General features: G+C 44.4%; 1 protein-coding gene across 2 annotated transcripts; it reads right to left on the bottom strand.

Annotated features, from left to right (window-relative positions):
• Positions 1 to 419: 419 nt before the first annotated feature.
• Positions 420 to 17,902, bottom strand: LOC138200183 (phospholipid phosphatase-related protein type 3-like). Of its 2 annotated transcripts, none has more exons than XM_069152694.1 (9): positions 17,307 to 17,902; positions 13,089 to 13,192; positions 12,573 to 12,758; positions 10,989 to 11,118; positions 9,889 to 10,084; positions 8,455 to 8,512; positions 6,359 to 6,532; positions 4,616 to 5,440; positions 420 to 4,170 (listed from the first exon to the last, which is right to left on the bottom strand). In XM_069152694.1, exons 2-9 carry the CDS (start codon positions 13,167 to 13,169, stop codon positions 3,064 to 3,066), a joined length of 2,757 nt encoding a protein of 918 aa, XP_069008795.1. In that variant the 5' UTR covers positions 13,170 to 13,192; positions 17,307 to 17,902; the 3' UTR covers positions 420 to 3,063. The 2 variants fall into 2 exon arrangements, with proteins under 2 accessions (XP_069008795.1, XP_069008796.1); XM_069152695.1 differs by lacking the exon at positions 17,307 to 17,902 and adding an exon at positions 13,728 to 14,802.
• Positions 17,903 to 19,467: the final 1,565 nt, after the last annotated feature.

Raw genomic sequence — 19,467 nt, 5'->3', positions numbered from 1 at the left:
TCAAACACACAAAATCCTATTTTTTTTCTCCAAAAGTACACATTTACACACATACACACACACACACTGGCTTCATCCAATGATCGCTGCATCCCTGCAGGTCATCTGGGACTGACCAACATTCAAGCAGAATTCATTATGGAAACCCGACACTAGCCCACAGGAAAGGAGCAAATGTTGCACTACAAATGTGCCTGTGCTACATCTGTCTGGCTGTGTGTGTATTTGGTGTTTTGTGTGTGAGCGTATGAATGAGCAAGGTAGTTCTCATAAACCAGGAATCAATGGAGGAGATCCTTTTCATTAGAGTGGCGGTAAAAGCTGCCACCGCATTGACTCTCTCTCTCTATTTTGAGCCGTGCCATGTACACCTGCTCCTCTGCTTTCAAGTACCACACGATGAAACCTCAGTTAAGAAGTCTTGTTTTTTTTTTTATTCAATAAGGTTATTAATGTTACACATCACCACAGATAGAAAAACATGAGTCCATAAAAGAGGACTGTCGAGTAATAATAGTATTAATAATATTAGGTAAAGTCAAGTATTTTTTTACAGTCAAAATGGGGCAAAGTAGTACGATAATCACCAGCATGTCAGTCTGTCAAAAAGTAACGGCGCAGACTTGAAGCACAGAAGTAAAAAAAAGAAGAAGAAAAGAAAGAAACACGCTCGTACACACATGCAGCACAAACTCACGAGCAACTTTATCTACCTGCTCCTCATCTGAGGAGCGCCACTACAAAAAACAACTTGTTTCATTTAACACAGCCTCTTCCGAGTAACAACTTTACAAAATCCAACGTATCCTTCAGATGTTGGGTTGCGTGGTGTGGAAGCCAACTTAATCTGCGTGTCTGTATTATGATCAAATTATGGTCTAAAATAAAGCACTTGTCGGAAAAATGAAAGGTACCGGATGATAACTTTATACAACATAGTATAAATACACACAAGAGGCAGAGGTGAGCAGGAAGAGCACCAACAGGTTGCACACGTCCTTCCTGCTTATAGGTGTAGATTCAAAGTGTAAGATTTAGGAATGACGAAATTCAGATTTTTTTTTATATTATATAACTGATTGGCCATACGAAAACAATATTGTTTTTTCTTCTCCCAAGTATTCAGTTTACAATTAAGCAGAAAAAAAAAAAAAAAAAAAAATCTAAATCCTCATGTTTATGAAACTGAAATCCTTGAAAAATGACTTAATTAATCAAGTATAACATTTTTTTCAAATAATTTCTGTCAACTGCTTCAAAGCTATTATAGATAATTACAGATCTACGTTAAACATTTTTTTTTGGTTAACCGCTCATTCTTGGCCTGGCTGTTTTCCAAGGGCCAGTTTCCAGAATAATCTCAATTTGTGGTGCACTTACATGGTTGTACTGGAACTTTCTGCTATATTACATATTCTTTATCAGCAGATGTAGTTTGCCCAGAGTTTGCCTGAACATGTGCAGCTCCGTGGGAACTTAGCACACTACATTTGTTGATGATTTTGTGCTGTTTACATTACCATTTGTTCAACAAACTAGACATGTATGTCATATCAAAAAAGAAAAAACCACAAGTGTAACTTCCTGATAAGGCATTCTCAATAAAAGGTTGACCAGTTACAGACTGTGAATCTCTCAGGACCCTGCAAAGGATGAATGGGTATTGATAATGGACAGACAGATGGAGTCTGGAGTTGTAAATCTTACTAAGTTGTGTATAAATAGATTTGTGTCCTCCTGCAGAGCTCTTCCTGATAAATCAGCAAGATAAAAAAAAACAGAAATGAACACCAAGGAAAAATTTCTTTACAACCTGACAGCTCCAAAGTTGTTCTTGAGAACATTTGAATGCTAATCTATAAAGTCAGTTAGCTGCGTCCAACCAGCAATTGCTTTGGCCGTTATGTTGTGGTGGTAATGGCGGGCTGCACTAGCGGCCGGTCAGCTTTCCATTAACATTCCCGTCACTATTGTGATTCACCAAAGAGGGGCCAAATGTGAAGAGCGGGCTAGCATTGGTTTGATAAACAAACGTTAATCTCCTTAGAGCAGCTTCGAGCTCTGTTTCCGCGACAGGTTTTTCGCACACAGCCAGAGACAGACCGTCTGCCTGTCTCCCTCTTCATTTTAGGAACAATTATTCCACTGCCTCTCATGTTTACAACAGTAATCCATTCAGTGACGCCTGTATAGGAGTGCCCAACTGTGCATGATCCTCCTTATATCCACCCCTCCACCTCCTCCTTCCTCCTCCCCATCCAGAAGCAATGCTTCCTAAGCTCCCTCTGGTGGATTCTGACACGTTTGCTTGGCGTCAAACACAAATTCCCCGTTTGTTTTTTGTTTATTTAGAGGGGTGAAAAAAACTACCATGCTTTTATGATTTGTGGCTAATACTCTTGAACCTATGGCTGAACTTGACCGTCCTACATACTTTCCCTTTATTCAGAGCTGTTTGGGTGCTTTGAAGCACGAGTTTCTCAGCTGGTTACAAGAGCAAATTCTCTGTGTGTAATGGTTGGCAACCTCAAACAGCTGCGCCAGTTTAAGAAGAGCTAGTATTGCCTGTAGTTGTTTTGTTTTCTCAGTCTTATCCCTCCTCTCAAGGGAAACTTGATTTAGCAAATCCCAGACCGTTCATTGTGATATCTCTCTTTCAACTGCAGCCTCTTGAAATTCCTCCTTTGAATGTGTCCTAGAGAAACACAGAGGATGTGCGTGCTGAAACCAGGGCTTTTTAATTTTTCACCCTGCTTTCCTTTGACTCCTCTTTTCTTCGCTTGTCTGTTCTTTTTGCAGTCAAGGCCGCTGAGCTGGCGCTATGGGCAGTATGGGTGAGCAGGGAAAAGACAGATCCCCCGCTGGGTTTGTAATCTGCCAGACCTTTCCATAAGTCCTCCACCCCTGCTGGATTCAGTGGCCTCAACCTTTTTTAGTCATTTTCAAATCATGTTTCTCTGTTCACCTGTCACAAGCTACTTTTGTTACTTCTCTTTCAACCGAGTCTTCACAAATACAACCTCTGATGTTACAATGATGTCCGTGGTCTCCCCCCCCCTTGTACTATAACATCCTCTCATTCTGCATTGCCTTGTAGTAGTGCTCCTGCTCAGCATGGCTGCGGGCGGACACGGAGGGCCGGCGAGGCAGGGTGGAGGAGCGGGACAATGCCTGGCTGTGGCTGTCGATAAGCAAGTCAGGGTGGGGAGGAGGGGGAAGCATGCTGGAGCAAGACGGGTGAGGAGGCAAGGGCATGGCGGAGGGATGAGGATGAGAATGGGGAGGCAAGGGGGAAGATGACGGGTGAGGTGGCGGAAGCATGGAGGAGGGATGAGGATGAGGATGAGGAAGAGGATGAGGATGAGAAGGCAAGGGGGAAGAGGACGGATGAGGAGGCAGGGGCATTTGGGAGGAAGACATGTGAGGAGGTGGAGGCATTTGGGAGGAGGATATGTGAGGAGGTGGAGGCATTTGGGAGGAAGATATGTGAGGATGTGGAGGCATTTGGGAGGATGACGGGAGGGGCAGTGGAGACATCTGAGAGGAGGGGTGAGGAGGTGGAGGCATATGACATGAGGCGGGGTGAAGGTGAGGCGGAGGCATTGGGGAGGAGCTCGGGTGTGGAGGGGGAGGCAAAGGGGAAGAGGATTGAGGGGGCGGTGGCGGGAGAGGCGATGACAACAGGTGAGGCGGAGGAGGCAAAGGGGAGGAGGATGTGGGGAGAGGCGGGGGAGGCAGCTCCGCACCTCCTTCGGCGCTGCCGCTGGCCGAGGAGGAGCAGAGCGAGTCTGTTTTCACTGGGAGCGTCCGGTAATCCCGGTAGTGACTGACATTGTCCTGTCGATGCAGCGCCGCGCGGTGTTTGTCACCCGCCGGGTCGGCAGTCATCATGTTACCACTGATGGTGTTCCTCCACTCCCACGGCTTGCCGTTGCTGGCCGACACACGCACCACCGGATGGTGAGGGGCGTGGGCGTCGATCGTGACGATGCTTCCGCTGCCAGCGATGCTCCCCGGATTGCTCCCGGTGCAGCTGTCTCGATCGGACTGGATGCGGTAATACGGCGACTCGGAACAGTTGGAGCCACCACCGGAGGAGGAGCCACCCTCTGACGTCTTATTGGATGAAGCGACTACTGCGTGACCCGGCTGCTTCGACATCGCTATGACCTGCAGGACACAGAAATCTCATCAGAGTGCATAAATATTGTAAAGGCAGCTATTACTAAAAGCAGCAAATTGTTTATGGCAAAATAAATCTAAAGTTCAGGGACTTTGATTACAGTTAACATTGTGAACGGTAATACCAACATTGAATACCCCTCACAGACTTTCTAATAAGATTTAACTCCCAACTATAATTAAAGTCTGAACCCTTATGGGAGCACTTTTTTTTTATTGGAAACTAATCAGTGAAATTGCTTCCACCAATGTTGTTCTGTTTTGATTTTACCAACAAAATAAATCATGCAGCTGTTAAATCTCCTCTAACGTCTAAAATATATTATTCCAGAGCTGGCTGCATGCCACATGAGATTAAAGTATGAAAAATGACCGCTCAGGACAATGTACTTCTGGTCATTTGCAGGCATTCATTTTGTAATTTCTACCCCACCTGAGTGACTCTCTGCTGGCTGGGAGGCTGGCTGGGCTGCGTGTTGGGCACCCGGGGAGTCGACACAGCAATGGGCCCCATTCCAGGCTCTTTCACCCCTCCTGCCTCTGTGAGTGACAACCACTTGGCACGGGTCTTGGCACTCTTCGGGGAGACAGGCGGTGGCCGAGAGGCCTCTTCGGGGATGTGAACGAGTGGGGGTGCTACCACCATCCTGGCTCCGGTCGGCGTGGCGGTGCTGTTGCTGGCTTGCACCGTGGGATAAAGGGATGAAGGCATCCCTTGGTCGCCTCCTTCTCCCATAGCTGCTCCTCCTTCACCTCCTCCGTCCATCCCCTCCTCCTCGTCTCGTGAGGTCTGGCTGCGGACCTCCAGCGAGCGTTGCTTCCATTCAGACACCAGCTGCCGAGACCTCTGGGGGTCGAAGGGCACGTGGAAGGTCATGTGACGCTGAGCGGCGACCGGCTCCTCCGAGGGAGAGATGGGGCTGTTGCCGTTTGCAACCCGGGGCAAGGTGTTGCTGAAGGTAACCATGGTTTCCTTACCCATGGGGCCGCGGGTTGCCAGGAGCTCCACATCGGCACTCGCTCGTTTGAGGGAGGCCAGGGACGCCTTCTCCCTCCGCACCTTGCTGCGAGCTCCGGACCCCAGTCCCGCCCCCAACTCTTCCCTGCTCTCCGACACCCTGGGAGTCTTCCTGTACAGGGAGTCATGACTCCGCTGGCTCAACACCCTCAGGGTGTCCTTTTGATGAGCCGAGGTCAGTCTCTGTAAGGAAGGAGCATCTTCTTCTGATGCTTTGAAGTTTCCCACTGCGTACACAGCCTAACAGAGGACAGAGAGGGATACAGAGACGGAGGAGAAATAAATCAGGTGACAGAGGTACTCAGAATGTTAAACAGAAACTAAAAAGTGAAAATGTATTTCCTTTAATCTTTGGATGAGGAAAAAAAAAAATTATTTTCCCATTAACATGGAGAGTGTGCGTGAATAGGCATCTCTTTTTCCTCCTGTTTCGTCTGAGGTCAGCATGAATCACTCTCTTCCCCCTCTTTTCATCCCATAATGACAGGGAGGAAATGCTCCCCCTCTTACAAAGTAAAAGACGAGAGAGGGAGAGAGGGAAGCGTGGAAAATGGCAACGACAAGTTTTCTGAAAATGAAGTGTGAAATTGTTCCAGAGAATTCTTATCGGATTATTCATTCTCTCTCCCCGACGCTCCGTAATAGAAAAAGTCTATATATAGCCTGCCAAAAAAAGAAAGAAAAAAAAATGCTGGGAGAGAAAAGTACGGAAGCCACACAGGGAGGCAAGGTGATGGAAAAAAAAGCATTTGTTAGCACATGCTGTGATCATGTTGGAATAATACAATAGGACAGTTCAGTCACAGCAAAACAACCAAACCACTTAATTAAAAAAAAAAAAAAAAATCTATTTATGTGTGTTCTGTCATTCCCGCCGCGCTGCACGCTGACTGTTAACTACTCCCTGGGGATAAAATAAATCCCTACATGCCCACAAACATATGCAGACAGTTAATTCACACACTCCAGCCTAAAATGGGGAACTCATTTCAAGACATTTTAACTTTTGCAGATGTCTTTTAGCGAGTTACAGTATCATAAAAGGAAAAGTTATCTCGAAACCAGCAAAATAATAAATCACAGTAATATATTTTAACTCTAGATTTTAAAGAGCTTGAGAAGTTTGATTGGAGTTAGCAAGTTTCAACTTCAACTAACCAAGTAGACTCCGATGCCAGCTCCTATGACGTATCCCACGTAGACGTCTATCGGGTGACTGCGGTGTTGCGTTATCTGCGTCAGGCCGGCGAGACCAGCCGCCATGCAGAAAGCAAAGACCAGCAATGGCTTAAGCAGCTTAGTTGTGCTGTTGATGCTGGCATTGAAATACATCTGCAGAGAGAGAGACATATGCATAGATTAGGAAAGGACTGGCAGTTTAGACGTACAGAAACTGTGGTGGTCTCTCTGCTGGGTGTAAAACGTGAGCGTCTGATGAGAATATAGATATCACTCTTAAAATTGCTCATTAAATATGAAAGACGGCAGTTAGCTTAGCTTTGCATAAATTCAGGAGATGGTCTCTAGCTCTAAAGCTTAATATCTATATAATTGTTTTATCTGTACAAAAATGAAATGTAAAAACTCATCGTGGTCTTCGACGGCAGGCCTATTGCTTGGCTTTTTTTTGTACATCTCGGTGTGATATACATGTGAACCAAATTTCGTGCATGTAGGTAAATGTAGCCACCGGGGCATCTGTTTAGGGGGCGCTAGCGAACCATTTGGCCACGCCCACTCACGACTCCACTAAAATATGACATTTTTCGCTGGGAGAGCTTTTTGAATATGATAACGCCTCCAAAAATGCAGTTGCTTACGGAAAATAATAATAACGCGGAATAATAATTCCTTGTAGAACAATAGGGCTTTCGCACCATCGGTGCTCGGGCCCTAATGATGCGTATGGGATTAACTGCTTCATAAGAAGAATATCCTTTGACAGTTAAGCAAAGTTGATGAGTGAGCAGGAGAGGCCGAAAAAGGGGAAGAATATATTTACTGTACATTGACATTCTCTGCATGCAGACCGCACTTCGATTACATAGAGTGGGAGACAGCTGAGTGACAGAATAGCAGGCTTTGCAAAAATGTATTTTTTAACAAGCTTGCCCTATTGAATACTGGACATATAAACCCTGTTTTATTTAAAGCAAGAAGGAAAATCTGTCAGCATGGGGAGATTTCAGTTCAATTTTTATGCAGATTTTCTCAATACTTCTTGACTGTCTGCCTTGTGATGAGATCTTCCTTATGTGACTTGCTTATTTCACTACATTGCAAAATACCAGAAGGGTTTTTCAGATTGGATTTAATAAATAAATAAATGTCCCAATGTGGTGGGCAGTAATGAAAAAAAAATATACCTGAGATTAGGGTAGAGTTATAACTCTAGCAACCAAAACAGCTGCTTCCCTCCTTTCGCCTTTTCTCATCAGAAATCTGTCTAGTGAGCTTTAATGAGCACACACTGAGCTCAGTGAGGCAGCAGTGATATGGCCAGTAGCTTGCAATAGCCATTGGTGGAGGAGAGTGTGTGTGTGTGTGTGTGTGTGTGTGTGTGTGTGTGTGTGTGTGTGTGTGTGGGCTTGTTGTGTGTGGGAGGGTGTCACCTCATGGAAAAATGACAGTGCTACTTTGCCGTACAGTTCCCATCCTGCTGCAGTCAGCACCGGACCGCAGAATGGCCAAAACAAGCTACCCAATGAGCAGCAGGATGTAACAATGAACACTGAAATCTGACCTCAATAGACACTTCCTGTTATTTCATTTCATATGATCTTGATGTCTCTTTCGCCTGAGGATAGTTTGCAATCCATAAATGTCTCGGTGAGCAAACAGTTATATATATGTGATAACTTATATATGAAGTGACAGTGATTTCATTCCAGCGAGAAATCCTCTGATATGCGGGAACATGTTTTACGATGCCAGCACATGTTTGTTAAAAATCAGTCTGGATAGTTATCATGAACTCAGATAATTGAACAGATAAAAAAAGTAATTATTGTCAGCCACAAAAGCTCAGGAAAATTTTTGAAACAAGAAAAAAAGAATAAAGATTTGTATCACTCAAGATTTTGCAGAATTATAAAACTAGTCATTATTTTAAAGCTCTGATGAAGTAATCGTTTATATAAGAGACGCACCCAGTAACCAACACACACAATCACAAACACATAAGCATCATGCAAATACGTCACACTCAAGTTAAACAAACACAGGCGGCAAGTAAGGCAAAAGGAAGTGCTTACAGAGATATATACAGCAGCGAAGCCGGAGAGCGTTGCATGCTGGGATGGAAATGTTTTCCTAAGGGGAGAAAGTGGAAGAGTTAGGTGTGAAAGAGTAAAGGCAAATAAAAGAAAGAGATTTTGTGGTTTCATATAAGATACCTGTGTGTATTCTGAGTGGGTTTATTGCCTCTTGAAATAAACCTGAATAAAACTGTCGCGGCTGCTCTTGTTATGTCAGGGTCGCATTTGACATTAAAACCTGTGTGCCTGCTCGACTGAGTGTTTGTCAAAGTGAGAGCGTGTCCTTGAATGTGAGCATTAATAAACACAAACAGAGTACCATGGGGCATTAGTGGGAACATTAGGGGGGAGTGAATGAGTTGAGGTCATAGCCGCTAATTGAGTTTATAGAAGTGAATGACACATCTCATTTACTTTGCCTTGTTAAGCGAGTTTATCCTTGTCTTTAACTGTTGTATTTACCGTCTCCCACTTTTTCAGGCTGAATTTATGTGGGTGTGTACAGGTTAGGGGAGTGTTCTCTGAGAATGAGCACACTTTGGCTTGCCCTACAGGCTAGTTTATTAAGGCATTTAGTTTTAATTGTCAAAGCTAAAACTTTAAGTGCATTATCAAAATATCCTCGCTATTCCTTTAGGTTTTTGTATTAGGAGGATGGGAATGCATTATGTTAACATAGGTCCCCACAAGTGCAGAAGTATCAATTTGTGCATTTGTACTAGCAGGATTATCCCTGTATCAGCTCTGTTTAGCTGTAATCTCTTTCCTGTGTGTATGCGCTTATTATGCCTCTCGTGCCCATACGCTGCAGCTTGTTTGTCTGACCTATGTCGGCTTGTTACAAACTCTGCTGCTAAAGAGTTACTTTAAAAGCCAAATTTAGCCACACTGCAGCTGAGCACGGTGAGAATTTGTAAAGTATTATTGTACAAATAAACACTTAAATTTACTTATACGCATATCGACAGCAAATAAAAAAATGCATTATTTTAAACAGCAACAACATTATTTTGCAGCTGTAACAACAACAATTTCTCTGTATCTATTTTAATCGTATATAATCCTCTTCAAATGCAAATTAGTTTGAATGACTCCTTTACTTCTGCAAGATAAAGATGCGTAACAATACAGTAAACTGTACAACTGTAAATCCATTTATCATCATAATATAGTTAAGTAATCTTTTCTGATAAAGCCTTTTTTTTTGCATAGGCTTGTATACAGTATACCAGCTAGCAAGCTAAGGTACCAAACACTGCTGTATTCCTATTAATAGGCATTAGATCAGCTTGCAAGAAAGCTGATAATCATGCAGGTGAGATTCTGTGAAAATGAACTTTATTGTATTGCACCATATCTCCACACCTTCATTGGGTTTTTGTATTGTTTTGAATTACAGCACATGGAGACACCCCAATCGTAAAGTCTTACCTGGCTGACATAATAGCATACTGGTCTTTCCCCATGCAGATGTCCTGTGTGACATAGGCGTTGTTGTCACATGACACTCCCGGGGCCGTGTAATTGGGCTGACAGACGGTGAGGAAGAAAGGGGCGTGGTAACCGGTGGCTAACTGGATGACATCTGTCACCAGGGCTGTTGCCAGGAGACCGAATACATGAACACCTGAGGGAGAGAGGTAAGAGGCAGAGATGGCGAGACAGCCTTGGTAAATGAACTAAAAAGCCCCTGGTGGTTTCCTCACACTGAGCTGTTCATTTATGAACTCGTGCAGTTGCAGGGAGAAAAAAACCCAGCGCTGAGGTCGCTCCGACCTGAAGTGACACCACAGGCCTTCAGTTTGTTACATTTTAAAGCTTCACCACAGACAGTGAAAACTGGCAAGGTGAATTAATTACTGTTTTCACTTCAAAGCTCAAAGTTTGCCTCAAGATATTTCCTGTAGAGTATTATATCACGGCTATTTCACTTCAAGTCACCCTTCATTTAATGCATGTAATTAGCTTATTTCTCTGCTCTAAAAAGTAGAATAAAGTTGGGGGCTTAGTCGGTAAGGGGGACAATTTGTCTGAGGCAAAACTGACTTCCATCTTAAAAACAACAGCAATTTACTCCTAAATACTGACAGCAGAACGTTAACTTTGTGGTTTGCCTTAACCAACCAAATATAAACTGCACACCTGCCACTGAACTTTGACGGGTTGCTCACTGTATCAATATGCCTATTTTACTTTGCTTGCTTGTGAAAATACAAAGAAAAGCATAAAACAGCAAAAAAATAAAGAGAAAAGTACTTTCAGACTTCAAATAAGGGTGAATCTGAACACTGCTTCTGCAATGCACACTTACGCAGTAAACTGTCTCATACATCCTCAGTGAGGTGTTTGTTTCGCATCACGTGATATAGATGCTGTTTAGAACTGTTACTGTGTCCATCCACAGACATTTTTCCTGAACCCTCACACATGTGACTGTATGTGTGCTCTGAATAACAACGTGAGCTTAACTCCTACAAGAACCCCTTAAAAAAAAACAAAAAAAAAACTTAAGGACTGGATGTTGGACGCACCGACAAAGCGCACGGTTCTGCGTAGGAAGGAGTTGAAGCTGCAGCCTCCAGCGTTTATGCTGCCCTCCGACTTGGGACAGGTCTTCAGTTTGGACTGCATGCAGTACATGAGGCCCTCCCCCATCATAATCTACACACAGAGGGAGGGACAAAGTGAGAAAGAAAGTGCGTCCACGGAGAGACAAGTATAAAAAGACAAAGAGATAGAAAGAGAAAAAGCACAGACAAAGGGGGGGGGGGGGGGGGGGTGTAAAAAGCGCTATTTAATGTTGGACTTGAACGTCTGTGATTGTGATCTACAGGCAGAGAGTGGAGGCAAGGTGCTATTGAATAGTAATCACTTCCAATCAGAGTGATAGATGAGTGTTGGAGAGGTCTGTTCGTTTCCATGCTGCTGATGGATTAGCAGAGTGTGTGTGTGTGTGTGTCGGCGTGTGAGTGTGTGTATTGATTAGGATGGGGGGGTGGGGGTGTCCCTGTGGCATGGCGGATGATGTGTACGGGAATGTCAGGTGTATATTTATCAATGTGTTCATTGATCCAGCGTTTCTGAGGGGAGACTGAATTTGCTTTGTGAGCGTTCGAGAAGCTGCGTGTTTGCATATTTGCGTGATCTATGTACACAAGTGTTTCTGTGAGATGTTTGTGTTTAAACTATAAAGCACACATTAAGTCGTTCAACCCCTGTGACATAATTCTGTCGTAGTAACAGATGTGGGAAGAGTTTGTCCTAATAAAGCATCATTTTAACATCAGGATTGGATAAATGTTGCTCGGTGACAACCCAGGGGACTATTAGTTAAGGTTTTTAGCTTTAGTTAGCCAGCATTTTGGTGGTATAGCCTGCAAATTGTACTCTCATCAGTTGCACATGTTTTCAAGCCAATGCAGCACCACAATGGGAGCAGTTAGTTTGCTTACAGTCATTAGACGTCTGGAAAAAGAACTTCAAGTGAATGCTAGTGTTCCTCTTTATTTCCTGGATGTGTCAGCGGGAGAAGGATTGCTAACACTTTAGCCAAAACAACTTCTTTCGACGATAATCAAGAGGTCGTGTGTGTTTTTCTTGTCCCGAAATTAATACAGTTAAACGCTGATAAACTTTTGGCAGAGAAGATTTTTTTTTTAAGTAGAATTATTTTTGTTAAATTGATGGAGGACATTGAAAGTGTAGTCAGATAAAGCCAAAGGCACCTTTAGTTCCTCTGGCTCAGTTTCACCAAGTAAAGTAAGCATTTTCCAGTGGTTAAACTGGAAGTACTGCAACTGGAAGTGCTGTTTTTAAAATATTCATGCATTACACTGGATCCCTGCTGTGTGTGCATAAACAGGGAGATAACCGGCACGATATAAAAACATTTATTTACTTTAAGTATGCAACTGACAGTTACTGTAGCATATTTTCCCACGTGATCGCACGAAGAGCCTTGGATTGGACTGAAGTACTTTAATATCCTTGATCGCTAACTGCATGCAGAGATAAGAAAGAGCCACAGGGTTGTCTGAGACCGAGTATCAAGGAAAATCGCACACTCCACTACTCCCCTACAAACATCCTCACAAATGTGCATACGGCGGACTTACGGATGCTGCGGGACCAGCGAAGGCCAAACTCAGCAGCATCAACAGAGGGATGAGCTCATCGCCCGTCTCCACGTAGGGCATGGAGAGGTCGCGGTCATGGCAACGGAAGCCCACCGTGGCCGGGGACAGCACATCTGTCAGCTCCAGGAAGTACAGGGACACCAAGGAGGACAGGACGATGGGGAGCTGGAAAGGCGCGCGCACACACACACACACACACACACACACACATGCCCGACACACAAACAAGGCCAAGGGCAAAAGCAAAGAGTGAGGAGCATTTAATATTTGCTTGGATAAGGGTTATTCATCCAATATTTCATCTTAGCTTTGACCACAAACTAATACACACAAGGACAAAGAAGAAAGTGATGCCATATTTTCAGTGGTGGTCAGATGCAATCAACATAAACACTCACTGCCGGTATGACTGTACAGTAAAAAGGGGGATTGATTCAGTAAATGTAGTGAGTAATGTTGACCAAGCACATTAATAAAGGTGATTCACTGACATACCTCTACAAAATAAAAGCATGGCAGCAGCGTCATGCTGTCTTTGGGTGGTTTCTTCTTCGCTTTGTTTTTGGGGGACGTCATTTTGGGGTGGGACCAGTCACAGCCTGGAGGGACGGCAGATCAAGAAGAGACATCAGAGCGAAGTTTCACAGCACGTTTTTTAATGGATTTTCACCATCAATGTCGCTGAGAACATCAAAAAGATGTTCAAACTTCAAGCCAAACTGGGTTCGAAAGGTTTTAGGGTTGAAAGGTTTTACGTAGCACAAATCGAAATGCATTAGTTTGAAGAGCGAGACTTTGTCTCAGAAACGTTCAAATGCATTCTGTTTCAGTGCTGCTTAGTAATGTGTGGTGCATTCGTCTATGAACAACCTTAGACACAGACACATTCAATAATTAGATCTATTATTCAAAGTAAGCACATTTAATGACTAGACTCACTGATTACTCACGTCTACAAATACGCATGCATTGAGACACACACAAGCTCATTAAGATCCTATTGAAAGTTAGGCCACAATTAATTCAACAAACACACATGAAGATTAAAGCTTCCAATTCAAAAGGAAGCTTTTTTAAACTTCCACACGGTTGTTATACACCGGATTCATCCTCCTCACACTCTCATAAACATACACGTGTGCAGATGTCTCCTGCCATCAGTAACCGGGAGGCAAACGGAGGGCCTGAGAGAGAAGCAACAGCCAGGAGCTCAAATGGAAAACTAAACAGAGTTAAATATTCACAGCTCCCCATTTCACCCCATAAGTGACTGTCCTATCTCTGCATCCCCATCCTCTACCAAATTCTCCCTTCCTCTCCCATCTCTTCTTGCCCCATTTTACTTATCGCTTCTTCCCGATCACTTTCCATCTACTGTATCCTTCCCTCGTCCAACCAATCTGACTTCATGTTACCAACACTTCCCTTTTGGCCTCTTTTCTGTCTCAGTACGAGTTCTCCACCTTTTACTCTTTTTCCAACATTGGCTATCCCTATGTCAGTTCCCTTTTGTTGGGTCGGCATTCATTTTTTATCATAAACTGGCCAAAATGATTAACTTGAGGATCTGATTTGGCTCAAAGGCGTCGGGACAGTTTGTCCCAAAAACATGCACGCCTGCTGCTTTGTTAGTCAAAGGCCCGCTGACCCAACTGAAACCATTTATACTTATTAGAATGAGTTTTAATGGAGAATTACAGTCTTCCATGATGGTAGAAATGAGTTTTTTGTTTGTAATGTTGCTTTTTTTGGCACACAAATGGTCGAATTTAAAGCAGATTGCACGAATGTTATTCTGAAGTTTCAATCCAAAAATACTATTCTGCATCATCCTTCAGGAATCTCACATTTTCTGAAAGCTGTCGAGGCATCTGCCTCCGTCATCTTCCACCTCTCTGTATTTCTGTCTCTACAGCTTACTGTGGTTTTGTTTAGCTTTGTGTATTTATCTCTCACTGGTCCTTCTTATATCTTTCTTTCTCATGCCTGTTCGGGTGTATGTCAACAAATCCCCATCTCTCTGCTTCCTCTACCTTTCTCCATCATTTCTTCTCTCACCATCTGTCCCTATTTTTTCCCACCTCTCTCTACCCCATTCCTTTTTTTTTTTTTCTTTTTTTTCCCTCTCTATTCTCCCTTCTTTCTCTTTTTCTGCCTCTCTGTTTCTCTCCAAGAAGGCCTGACCCTGAGGCAATGTAACACAGTAAATCAAAGACTTCTACAGTCTAATTTCCATGACTGCTAGAAATGTATTGGAGAGGAGAGGAAAGGAGAGGAGGAGAGAGAAAAGGAAGGAAGGGAAATGAGAGGACAAGATAAGCGCAGATCAAAGAAAAGAATGATACAAAAAAAAACAAAAAAAAACGAGAAGCACAAGAGTGTAACTGAAGTGTGTGTGTGTACATATTTGTGTCTGGTGTCAGGGTAAGCAGGGAGGGGGGGTTGAGGATCAGAGACACGGAGGATATTGGGATGGATGGATTCCAGTGTGGTTGAAAGCAGCTTAGTAAGACACCGGGTCCTGCATGGGTCTCAGTCTCTCAGCTGCTTGGTCTCAGTGCCCTACTCCAGTCAGCACTTAAACCTCACCCCAATTCATGTCTCTCTCACACGCACACACACACACACACACACACACACACACACACACACACACACACACACACACACACACACAGCGAGCCTCTTGACTGAAGAAAGGGGCTTGTTTATCTATTACACCAGCATTTGTCCACTGGGACGCGTCACATTGGGTGTGTGGCTGCAGATGTGTGTAGTTTGACCCGCTGTACGCTCGCGCTTGCAAGCATCATGGAAGCACTTGTGTCTACAGTCCAAGCAGTTTGTGTACAGCTGGTCTGCGCATGAATGAGGTCGGTTGTATAGCCCGCGGTGGAGGGAAACGATCCGACAGACAGCAAGGAAAATACAAGACTCAGTGACCACCAACGCTGCAGGGGTGGGGGTGCGGGTGGCGGTGTTGGAGACAAGAGACTCGACAGTATAATGTACAGATGGGTGACAAATTAAAGGGAAAGCCCTGTTTAACGTGTCTGGGGCCACCACAAGGCTCCAGAAGAGCTTCAATGGCAGAGATTTGTAAACTCTGCTGGAGGGTTGGACAACATTCTGCTAAAAGACATGGAGAGTGCTGGTTAACAGGCCGGAATGAACCACAAAATATGAGCACTTTCATACTTAGTCGGTGACCCTTTATGCCCTTTTTAACATCATTTTGCACGAGTTGTTTATTCTTTAATTTGTCACCCATCACAGCATTCTGTGGTAGATATTAAAATAAGGCTGCAACTTGCTATTATTTTCAGTATTGACACATTTTGTAATTATTTTCTCAATTGATTAATAGTGAAATTGTTCATTACAATCTCCCAGAGCCCAAGGCAACAACTGCAACTACCTATGCTGAACAAAAAGCCCAAAATACAAACATATCCAGTTTACTATCCTATGATAGTAGGAAGGAGTAGTAGGAGGAAGTTCCTGGTCAGTCATTAGAATAGTTTATATTTTCTATTAACCAATCTATCAACCAATCAACTAAATAGTTTCTGTAATATGTTACAGCCTGTTACAGCCTTTGGCATTGTATATATAACCGTATGGTGGATTGTTTGGACTTCAGGGCCCATGAGCTGATTCAAAAGGCATGAAGACATTTCTGTTACATACATTATCCTTATTATGACTTTTGATGGAAAAGAAAATGGTTTCTTAGGCTTTACTGTTCGCTGAACTTGTGTGATGGTTTGTGTGATGGTGCCATTCTTTGTTCAAATGTTTTATGTTTCCTTTTGGGAAAATGTTTGTGTTTTTACTAAATCGTGTCAAGAAACAGTAACAGTACGTTTTTCATAAAATTACAATAAATTTGAACCAAATTAGAACAAAAGAAAGCATTGGATTATTTCTCAGAAGGGGATGTTTTGGATAATTCCACACAGGTCTGATTCTGTTGGAGCAAAAGGATTCTGCATTTTACCTTATTATAGCACAGGACAGTAAAGGATAGTATAATAGAGTAGCCATATAGTGACATGTAGATTCATGGCTCAAACTAACAAGACATTGACTAAACACTAAAATAGTATGCAAAGTGTAAAGTCGCTGCTCTTTTTTATGAACCCTTATTCACAGACATAAACTTGAAAATTGACTATATATTCATCCTGCATCCATCAACAAAGTTAGTGTGCTGGCTATTACAAAGCCATGTCCACTGCAGGGCCCTGAACAGGCAGAGAGACATAAAGGGCCATATGCTCGACCTGCTGTGGAGGAGGGTAAACCAAACTTAACTCTCCTCCCTGTACAATGAAGGAAATAGTCCAAACGTTATTTGAAGCTAGTTTTTATTCTAATAAGATAAATTGAGTAACATGCATGTCAAATGATGATGGTTGCATCTTTCTCTGGAGATGCAACTTGCTTTAATTGATGTTGATCATCTATTGGAGGATACACCGAGCCTGTTCGCCACATTTTGAATAGCCACTGTATATTAAAATGAGCGTTTATCAGTTACTCCTCCACGAGCAGAAATCAGCAGATTGCGTATGAGATCATCAATTATGGAAACGTGAAAACCATGTGCTGATCTTCCCCCCGCTCGCCTCTCAGCTCGTGCCAGGAGGAGAGGCAGGTTTTGCATGCAAAAGGAGAGAGAGAGCCACGATACTACCGGACGGCACTCACCTCTGTCCCGTGGGCTCCGTGAATTCACCGAGTCCCGTCGACCCCTTCCCCCCCGGCGTGGTCGCGTGTGCTGCTCCAGTTTTGCGGTGCACCGTCCCTTTAATCCATCGCCAGTTTCTCCCCCAAGTCACCCCGAAATCCAAAAAGCCTCACTGTTATTTAGGGAGCGCTCCGGTGCGAGGCTATTCTGGGATCACGGAGGGAGACTGGAAGAAGGAAGGGAGTGAAGTGGGGGGGGGGACCTACGGAGAAAGAGCAGGGATGGCGAGAGAGAGAGAGAGAGAGAGAGAGAGAGAGAGAGAGAGAGAGGAGAGGAGAGGAGAGGAGAGTTGCTGATGGTGAAAAGTCCAATTTGCCGCACTTGCTGGCAACGCGTTCCTCTCCTTTCTATTTCCTTGCTTTTGGATAAGTGAGATTCACGTGCGTCCACCCGGTTCCTCCTTTATTCTTTATTCGCACCTACAGGTTTTTCCTATTTCCCACAGAATATGTAACACCGAAAAAGAAGAAATTTCACCCCCCCCCCAAAAAAATAGCTGATTTTATATGCACAGCATCCGTCACACGGTTCTTTCGCGTACGCAGTCAGCTTCTCAGCGCGCACATACACACACAAAGGCATGGGGGGCGAGCAGGGGTGTGGAGGAGGAGAGGAGAGGAGAGAGGAGGAGGAGGGGAGGGGAGGGGGGTTCAGAGGGAGGAGAGAGTTGTGGTGTGTGCGTTTATGGTGGGGGGAGGAGACAGTCTGGTCCACACAGCTTACACGCTTCTCTTCCTTTCCCCGCTGAATTCCTGTTTCGGGGCTACCGCTGTGAGGCGACCAAGACAAAGGGGGGAGCATTTGGGATGTGTATGTGCGGATGTGTGTGCGCATGTGTGTGTGTGTGTGTGTGTGTGTGTGTGTATGTGAGAGAGAGAGAGAGAGAGAGAGAGAGAGAGAGAGAGGAGTAAACGTAGCATGCGCATGTGTGCGTAAAAGTGAGGGGGCGGTTTTGGAGATAACCTCTCATCTATAAGCGAGAACCAATTTCACTGTGGTTATAATATTAGGCTGAGCATCAGATACGCCTCGTGCCTCTGTAAATACCATCAGATTGGTTTGTTTAACCCCGAACTTGATGGCTCAGATGGGTCTCTGCCTTTGTTTACCCTGAAGGGTGTGGCAGGCGCTGACCATCGTGGTGCATTTACGATCCCCCGCCCCGCCCCCCCGGAGTAGCAGGTGATGGGGATCGCGGCGCACGCTCCTTTTAGTAGCCCTGCAGACACCTCTGCGATTCACTGAATCATCATGAATGACATTGCGGCAATTAACATCAAAGGTTCGGCTGTTGTGCACATGTACGTGCACATGTACGTGCATGTTTCGTGCAGGTGGCGTGATTTGACATGTGCACTTTTATGTGGTTGCAGAAGAGATCCATATTTTCTGCTCTCGCGGTTATCAATTCTTAATGGGGCTCAAAAACTGACCTTAAGCATCCATTTAGCACCAACATGTTTTAAACATTTTTCTGTGGCAGGTCAATAATTGTTTTAAGTGAGTGTTGTGACACATTCAGGGACACTTGCAGCCTGTCTGTTAATATCTGTGCTGACTAACTTGAGGAGGTGCAGAGCAGGAAGTCGCCTGCTGACCAGCCTCCAATGCTTTTCCACTCATTCAGATATTTCCACACCCCCACCCCACCTCTCCTCTTTCAATCTCTGTCATTTGGCTCTGTGTCACAGCTCAGTGCTGGATGAATGGGGCGCCCCTTTTTAGTGTCGGTCCTGTCTCTCTAGTTGCCAGGGAGTTTCTCTGGTTCTCATGGGGTACTCCCTCATCTCTGATTCCCCCTTCCCTCCCTCCTTCCCCCCTAGGCCTGCCCAGAGCCCCCACCCCGACAACATCACACACACACACACACACACACACACACACACACACACACACACACACACACACACACACACACACACACCGATACAGCCACCCCGCCAATAATACCCAAGGGTTGGTCCCAGCTGGTAGGAGCTAATAAACTCATCACTCACAGTGCCTAGCTCCTATTTACCTACTAGACAAAGCACTATAGAGAGGGAGGGAGGGAGACATGTGAGGTGGAGGTGGCTGAACACTTCTCTGCTTCCCACAGGCCACTCACACTCCTCTCAACGT

Source organism: Embiotoca jacksoni, unplaced genomic scaffold (genome assembly GCF_022577435.1).
Source record: "Embiotoca jacksoni isolate LCO1_2020_lvr unplaced genomic scaffold, fEmbJac1.0.p SCAF_18, whole genome shotgun sequence".
NCBI classification, from domain to species: domain Eukaryota; kingdom Metazoa; phylum Chordata; class Actinopteri; family Embiotocidae; genus Embiotoca; species Embiotoca jacksoni.
This window is presented reverse-complemented; position numbering and strand designations above follow the sequence as displayed.